The sequence below is a fragment of the Sparus aurata genome, chromosome 1, assembly GCF_900880675.1.
Source record: "Sparus aurata chromosome 1, fSpaAur1.1, whole genome shotgun sequence".
NCBI classification, from domain to species: domain Eukaryota; kingdom Metazoa; phylum Chordata; class Actinopteri; order Spariformes; family Sparidae; genus Sparus; species Sparus aurata.
This window is the reverse complement of record NC_044187.1, coordinates 24,528,426-24,536,880: the sequence shown is the minus strand read 5'-3', so window position 1 is coordinate 24,536,880 and position 8,455 is coordinate 24,528,426. Positions and strand designations below refer to the sequence as shown.

General features: G+C 43.1%; 2 protein-coding genes and 1 long non-coding RNA gene across 3 annotated transcripts; 1 reads left to right on the top strand and 2 right to left on the bottom strand.

The window, feature by feature from the left end:
• Nucleotides 1–568: 568 nt before the first annotated feature.
• LOC115583887 (uncharacterized) lies at nucleotides 569–2,147 on the bottom strand. Its single transcript, XR_003984448.1, has 2 exons — nucleotides 1,762–2,147; nucleotides 569–1,290 (listed from the first exon to the last, which is right to left on the bottom strand). It is a non-coding gene; the product is annotated as an uncharacterized LOC115583887 (long non-coding RNA).
• A 4,183-nt stretch (nucleotides 2,148–6,330) lies between these two features.
• Nucleotides 6,331–6,734, top strand: LOC115583860 (histone H4). The gene has a single exon (XM_030421070.1). The coding sequence runs from the start codon at nucleotides 6,335–6,337 to the stop codon at nucleotides 6,644–6,646; it is 312 nt and encodes a 103-aa protein (XP_030276930.1). The 5' UTR covers nucleotides 6,331–6,334; the 3' UTR covers nucleotides 6,647–6,734.
• On the bottom strand, nucleotides 6,720–7,924 carry LOC115583807 (histone H2B 1/2). Its single transcript, XM_030421001.1, has one exon. It carries the CDS (start codon nucleotides 7,903–7,905, stop codon nucleotides 7,531–7,533), a length of 375 nt encoding a protein of 124 aa, XP_030276861.1. The 5' UTR covers nucleotides 7,906–7,924; the 3' UTR covers nucleotides 6,720–7,530.
• Nucleotides 7,925–8,455: the final 531 nt, after the last annotated feature.

Sequence of the window (8,455 nt, the reverse complement as noted above, 5' to 3'; positions counted from 1 at the left end):
CTGATTTATGGTGGCATGGTATGAGTTGCATAGGGGCAAAAAAAATAAAAAATCGGTTCTGCACCCCTGGATGGAGACGTGGAATTACGCGTCTTTCAGGTCTATGGAAGTGAACCAGTCGCCCTGGTGAACACATTCCAGCACCTGTCTGATCGCCAGCATGTGAAACCGTCTTTCCATTATCGATTTGTTGAACAGAGACAGATCGAGGATGGGTCTCATCCTGCCCGTCTTTTTCGGGAGCAGGAAATAACGGGAGTAAAAACCCTGATTTTCCTCTCCTTGAGGAACCCTGGAAATTGCATTTTTCATCAGGAGTTCCTGCAGCTCTGACTGGAGAGCAGAGGTGTCAAAAGTACTCGCATTTGGTACTTAAGTAGAAGTATAGATACTTGTGTAAAAAATTACTCTAGTAACAGTAGAAGTACTGATTCAGCTCCTTTACTCAAGTAAAAGTAAAAAAGTACAGGCTCTGAAATGTACTTAAGTACAAAAGTAAAAAGTAAAAAATAATTTTTGCCGTCAATAATACACAATACCTCTTTTGATAACTCAACAAAACGAAAAGTTCTTGGCACACAACATTTTTTTCCTTTATTCACAACCTGCACAGCTCTGGTACAGAGAAAAATAAATAAATCACTGGTCTGTTTGCTGCAAGTTAAATTTCAGACAGAATAATCAAGACTGAATTGACCAGAGGTCCTCATGAGCACCTGGATACTTCAGCTTTATAACAGCTTTGGTACTCTCAATACTATACTTAACATATTACTTTTAACAGAATTTGTATCTTTTAACACTTTATATAGAAAAACTTTTGTTTTGACAGGCTTAATTTACGCCAATGTGCAAATCAGTTTTCAATTTCAGCAACAGAACTTAAAACATTATGATCAACATGGAAACTAGTTTAATCAAGTTGTTTTTCTTTGTGAGATATTCACTCATCTCTACAGGAATCCCAAAATTGTTTATTTAGCCGATCTGGTTCTCAAAGTTCTTTGAATCCAGGCATGTACTTTTGGGTCTGAAAATCAGTCCTGCAGTGCTGAAAAGCCTCTTGCAGGCAGCTGAGGCAGGTAGAGGTGTGTTGAGCTTCAGTGACACGTTGCAGACTGCTGGGAAAGATTTCAGGACATCCATGTATCATCCAGGCAGGCCAGGTAGGACTCTAGCTTGGTTTCCCACAGTTTATGCTGCTTGTATGGGCCTTCATCTGAGGTCGACTTACTCTTCAAAGTAGGTGCAGTGAGGTTTTTGTGTCTCTCCAAGTGACTCACATGCTTTCTGTAGGAGTGACAGCACACACATATAAGACACAGACATACACAAAGATAAGAGAAAAGTGGTTCACCTGACAGAATTGTTAGATAAATGTTTAACGTTGTTTTTGTGCGGAGTTGACATAGATGATAAACAACTATTGGCACACAAGTGACGTTAGCCTTCAGGCCTTTCGGCTTAAAAGCTTTTACTGACAGAACATGTATTTATTTTAACCTAAATCACCATTCAACCCCTAAACCTACCAAAGAGGAACTTTCTGGCAGAGAGCCCTGAAGAGTAACGTCTCACAACAGTGGCAGAACGGCAATTAATTGAGGATTATTGGGTTTTTTTTTTTTTTTTTACCGAGCCCTAGCTAGTGTTAGCTCTATAGTATCAAAACAATGTGTTGTCATAGCATTGCTAATGTTGTAAACTGGCCTACAAGAAATGCTAAATGAGCTAATGATAACAACTGAAAATACACCTTACCTGTATGTGTTTATTCAGATTTGACGGAGAGTTCTTTAACGCCAGAAGCTCGTGGTTTTTAGGTTGGCACAGGACACAACGCATTCGCCATGAATCATTCTTGGAGCCGACAACCTCTCACAGTTCTCTTAAATAAAGTCATGAATGGGGAATGTCTTGCTTCTCCGAATATGATGCGTCGTCGTTCCCTGGTTTGTTCACTTTCTTCCTCCATGTCGCTGCTGCAAGTTTTCTCTCTAATACAACCTGTAACTCACGGCGCTTCTCTCCGTGGTTGACTTTCACTCTCTAGGTAGTTACGTCTTATACGTTGTGTCGTCATCCGCGGAGGGAAAAATAAAAAAGTAACGAGCCTGTTTTGACAATGTAAGGAGTAGAAAGTACAAAAAAAAAAAAATTAAATGTAGGGAGTAAAAGTAAAAAGTCGTCAGAAAAATAAATACTCAAGTAAAGTACAAATACCTGAAAAACCTACTTAAGTACAGTAACGAAGTATTTTTACTTCGTTACTTGCCAACTCTGCTGGAGAGCGAGACGGAGTTCTTGGGATGACAGGACTGTTTCCAGAATCCCGTTAAACTGCGGGGGAGGAGAGGCGAACTGCAGTGTGTAACCTCTGCTGATCAGCCTGTCCATCTACAGACGCGCCGCCACTCTGAGTAATGCTCTGAAAGCGGGCGTACATTTAGCTGATGCGCTGTGGTTGTCATGGAGACGAGCCAAGCCAGAGCCCTCGCCGCCGTTGCTCGTGCCGGAGTGTTTCCGGGAGCAACCCATGGGGGGCTCGGACCGAAAGGGCTGCGAGGAAGTCTCTGGAGAGCGCATTACGCACGGGCTCGCGGCCGGACGCTGCCGGGGAGACGGTGCGTAATGAGCAGACAACTCCGCGTCAAGAAGTCGCCGTTTAGGAGGAGAAGGCTCGTAAACGTGACATTGAGGAGCGTTAAAACTCTCACACACCGGAGGATGAGGAGAGGAGACGCTGCGCACAGACACAGGTGTGTGCGCGCTGTCCGCACGAGGCGTAGTGACGGCGCTCGTGGGCTCATATTCACACACATGTGTAGATGAAACATGTGTGGGGAAACTTCTGAGTGTTACACAGAGGAGGTGTACTGCTTTAATGACGTGAGTCCGTGCTGCCTGTGAACCGAGAGGTTACAGGCCGCCGGCTCACACAGTGTGGGGAGTGTGTGACCTGCAGCTGCAGCTGAGTCGACAGACTCGAGGGCAGACTGAGTTTCAGCGGGAAAAGTGCTTTTTAAGGGAAGAAGTTTGTGTTTTATTTCAAAACGGTTGTTAACATCCCGATGTTTAAAACAACGATTGTTTTAAAATGTATGATTAATTTTAAAGACAATAAAAACGGTCGCTGGATCGAATCCCGGCTCCCCCTGATGCATGTCCACGTGTCCAAGACAATAAACCCCAAATTGCTCTTCATGAGCAGTTGGCACCTTGCATGACAGCCTCTGCCATCAGTGTAAGAATGTAAGAATGTAAAATAATTTGTAAGTAGCTTTGGACAAAAGTGTCTGCTAAAATGCCTGTAACCCTGTAAGACCCAAATATAGAAAAACCCAAACAAAATAATAATTGTTTTACTTTTCAGATGTTGTTGTAGCAGGCCCCTGATGCAGAAATGAAAGAGGTTTTTTTTTTTTTTTTAAATGTTTATGCTTTTTTTTTTTGAGAAATCTTGTAATATTGGTCTTAATTGAGAGCAGAATTTCTGTATATGCACTCACGTTGTCTGAACAACAATTCAGAACAACTAGGGGTTGATTTGCAGTTTTGATTGCTTACTTAGCCCCATAAAAAGGTAACATTTATGGTAAAACATGAATAATAATCACACATTAGTCATATTTCAATGAAGTCATTTATTGAAAAAAAAAAAAAAGATTAAATGGGATAAATCCTATCTTATTCTAGCAACTTCTTCATTCCTTTTTTCTTTTCATCACTGACTTTTATTGGTTTTATTGGTAGTGAAAGTCCAAAAAACAGTTCTTGTCCTCTGAAAAGCAAAGGCGAACATTACACTTGCTGCATTGAGTGTTGGTGTATCCCTTCTTGCAGTGTCTGCAGCGTCCTCTCCCTGTCTTCACTGGGAAATGCGCGACTTGGTCCTTGCGTACATCCAATGGTAGGTGTGCACATCTCTTGGATGGTCTCTTCTGAGAATTCAGAGGGCTTCCTGATGTCACCATCTGTGTGGCTGGGCTCCCTTTGCCTGAAGATGGTTGTCCTCTCTTTGGAGTTTGGAGTGTTGTGTTCGCCAGGATGAGAGAGGATGCTAGCTGTGCCTGAAACTGTCTCCTGTTCATTGTGTCTTTGCTAGACATCTTGAGAGCTTTGCAGTCCCGTTTGTAGAGGAGCCAGGCATTGACCACAGCGAGGATGATGGTGTGCCAGAAGATGTACATGTACCAGCGACGGGATTTGAGGGGGAACTTATATTTGTCTGCATAAATTTTGTTGTTCTGACCTTCTGGAAGTGTTGAAACAAGCTTCATCACAACATCACCTGACAGTCCAAGTTCAGATTTGGCTGGTAATCCGTTGCCTTGGTAGACATCAAAGTCACACACCATGCCAGAGATTCCAGTTCTCACCAACACTTTGAATCCCCATGGATTTGGCTTGCCTCGCATATATTGCTTGATGCTGCTGAATTTCCCCTTGAAAGGAATCATCATCTCATCCACAGAGTTGTGCTCTTCTGGTATCACCTGCAGGCATTTCTCTCTGAATGAATCAAGCCATGGTCTGAGTTTCCATAGTTTGTCTTTCTTTTCTGTCTCAGATACTGCCATGTTGTTTACAAAATGTAATGACGTCAACAGGGATTGGAATCTGTTGCGTGGCATCACATCAGCAACAGGGGAGTGCCGTGTCTCTGTCTCCCAATACATACGGGTTCCAGCCATTTGTACTAGGCCCATCTTCAGGTACATGCCAAACATTTTTTCAATTTCCTTTGCAGTGGTGTTTACAGATGCTCCATGTGTCTGAAGGCTGTACTCATTTGTGTTTTGTGTCAGAGCCTCGATCATGTCTTTGGACACAAACTTCTGGAAGTATTCCAGTGGTGTGTGGAGGGAAATGTCATCTCCTGTGATATCCAGACCAGAAAAATTAGTGTTGGAAATGATGAAATCTTTTTTCGGCCATCGATACCTGACAGGGGGCGTGGTGTGTTTGTCGGTTTGTGGCTCGATGGTCACATAATTATCAGCTGGACAGTCCATGGGTGGATGGTTTTCTTTGTCCACTTGTTGACAGACATCTTCATCTGAGTCTTCATCACTCTCATCAGTGTCATCGAGTTCCATCTCAACTTCACTCTCTCCAATTTGGATGTTTTCAATCACATCCTGCACACAGTATTGCAGCGCTCTCCTTGCTGGTGGCATTCTGAAAATAAAATATAAATTAATATGTATAAATATGCTTTTTATAATGTAGTAATAACCTGAAAGAATAGATAGGGTGGTGGACCAAGTGCTCAGGGTAGAAATGTTTTCCAGGCAGGCAATACTGTCAGCTTACTGTTACTGTTGCTGTTGCTTTGGACAAAAGCATCTGCTAAATGCCCTAAAGGTAAATGTAAATGGCTTAGCCTATGCTCTCTACTTATCATGCTAAATGAAATATGCATCCCAATCACCAGCCATATAGTCACACAATACTGCCTTGACATGACAATATGGCTTGTTGTGCTCTCTGATTATCATACTAAAAGGAAAACATGCATACCCCCACTTACATCCACACCTTTCCCAGAACTGAGTTGTCTGTTAACATCCTCTTTGTGGACAAAGTCATGGAATTTTAGGTCAGTCTGATCAAATGAACTATATTTTTTTGAGATAAATCAGATGAACCCTTTTAAATCAGTCAAATTTGAACACAACCCAAGTTTAGTATGTTGTCCATGTATAAAGAAAATACTATGTTTCAGGCAGTGGTGTAGTGGAGGGAATACAACCTGTTTGTGCACGCTGCAACAAGCCTGCTATTTTGACTATTATTATTTTTGCAACAAATATATAACAAGGTCTGAATTAAATTTGATTAATCTATTCCACAATAACTACATATGTACATGTTCTAGACATTGTAATGATAGCAATGTAAACAAATGTAATAGACATTTTACTTACTTGAATCTGATGAATCCAATGAAACAAAGAGATGTTGTTCGAAGGAAACCTTGAGAGCTTGTGTGAGTTCATGGCCATTAAGTGGGACTTATAAACAAATGTACTATCCAATAGCATTGTGAGACTGAACAATAGGTCCCAATGACTATGTAAATGTGGTTAAAAAAAATAAGAGAAAATATACCAGATTGTTTTTTGGGATGGCTTAAGGTAACGTTGTAATTTTACAACAGGGGGCGTTACAGGGTTACCACAAACAAGCTGCTGCGATGTATGAATGACCGCTGAAGCACCGCCCAGTCAAACTCGCGTCATCCCTTCTCTTTTACGTCCGCAGCTCAGGGATATATGGCGCATTTCTGCCTATCAGTAGACTTGAAACAGACTTAATTTAGGGTTACAGCATGAGTGGAAGAGGCAAGGGAGGAAAAGGACTCGGTAAAGGAGGCGCCAAGCGTCACCGTAAAGTTCTCCGTGATAACATCCAGGGAATCACCAAGCCCGCTATCCGCCGTCTGGCCCGCCGCGGTGGAGTGAAGCGTATCTCCGGTCTGATCTACGAGGAGACCCGCGGAGTGCTGAAGGTTTTCCTGGAGAACGTCATCCGTGATGCCGTCACCTACACCGAGCACGCCAAGAGGAAGACCGTGACCGCCATGGATGTGGTGTATGCTCTCAAGAGGCAGGGCCGCACACTGTACGGCTTCGGAGGCTAAACTGCTGTGTCCTTAAATCTAAACAGCCAAAGGTCCTTTTAAGGGCCGCACACACATTCAAAAGAGCGTTTTCCCCGGTTAATGTGCTTTATTGGATCATAGAACATGGTTGTGTGTTTCTCTTGGACAGGCATCTTTTGAATAGCAGGCCTCATTAATCTGAAGGGGTCAACATAGCAGCAGGTACATTAAGCTACCACCACGTGTAAGGGGCAAACCTGCTGACACAATGAGCCACATCTCATCTGTTAAATACAAATATTGTTACTAGTGGCCAAGACAATCCTAACTACCCTGTGATTGAAAGGACGACCTTAACCCCATTCCAGACAAAATGACAGTATGAATTTGTCCATAGTATCTAATCGGCACATTTAATGAGTATATTGAATCATAGCTCATGTGGATATAATGAAAACCACTTTCATATCACCTGGATCGCTAATGTCCAACCTGGCCTATGGTGATGAATAGAATAGCACTAAATTTTTATAAATCAAAGAAATGTAAGGGAAATCAAGTCATTTATCACCAGTGATTGCAGGTATACATTCAAGTACAGAAACGAGAGTACTACACTTACACATGTAAAACAAACCCCATTCCAACATGAGATGAGATCTGTTGAACACCTCCAGCATGTATAGAATCAATTCAAGCAGCACGAAAACTGTTCATCATTGAATACTTAAGTCCTGTGCAAGATCAAGACCCACTTACCAATTAGTACATTTGGTTACTGCACTTGAAACCAGACGTCATTGATTCAGTCACGGTTTCTGTAGTTGAAGTCAGTCAACACAGATACATGTGGAACGTGTCTTTTCAGAAGAGGTGGTGGCTCTTAGAAGAGCCTTTGGGTTGTTGTAGATGTCAGGTTGAGTTTACTTGGAGCTGGTGTACTTGGTGACAGCCTTGGTTCCCTCAGACACGGCGTGCTTGGCCAGTTCACCGGGCAGCAGCAGGCGGACGGCGGTCTGGATCTCCCTGGAGGTGATGGTGGAGCGCTTGTTGTAGTGAGCCAGACGGGAGGCCTCACCGGCGATGCGCTCGAAAATGTCACTGACGAAGGAGTTCATGATGCCCATGGCCTTTGAGGAGATGCCGGTGTCGGGGTGCACCTGCTTGAGCACCTTGTACACGTAGATGGCGTAGCTCTCCTTCCTGGTCTTTCTCCTCTTCTTGCCTCCTTTTCCGGCGGTCTTTGTCACCGCTTTCTTGGAGCCCTTCTTGGGGGCAGACTTCGCTGGTTCAGGCATTTTTCTCTCTTCGCTGAAATCAACGATGAATGTGTTTGAGCGCTGAGAGCAATTCCTTTGTATAGACACCATGTAAATACTACTGTGTCATCTCCCTCCTGTGATTGGTTGAGCTGCTCGCTGTGGTCTCGCGGTGGAGGATGGAGTCTCCAACTCGGAGATCCGCGAGAGCTGCAGCAGAAGGACGTGATTAAACTATCTGTGAGCAACAGAAAGGAAACACTTCGGGAAAGACTCCCACCACAAGTGTTCGGGAGTCTTCTGGATTAAATGACTCTTTGATACAAAAACACGCTACATTTTAATACCAGATGTTACAACGTGATGTTGCATCTTTTTTCCGAATGAAAGAGTTACAAATAGTGAGGCGGGCTTTATTTACGATGCATGAACAATAAAGTACTATCAGGGGATTGTTTTTCTCATTGTGTGCCCTCATATAGCTCGTCAAGCTTAACTTCACATACAGGTGAGATTAAACATGAGTGAATACAGGCCATCCATCAGTTAAAAGCCTCGGTCCAGACTGTCTGCCCTCTGAGATTTATTG

Coding starts and splice junctions, on each gene's coding strand:
- LOC115583860 (XM_030421070.1), top strand. CDS start 6,335: ATGAGTGGAAGAGGCAAGGGAGGAAAAGGACTCGGTAAAGGAGGCGCC.
- LOC115583807 (XM_030421001.1), bottom strand. CDS start 7,905: ATGCCTGAACCAGCGAAGTCTGCCCCCAAGAAGGGCTCCAAGAAAGCG.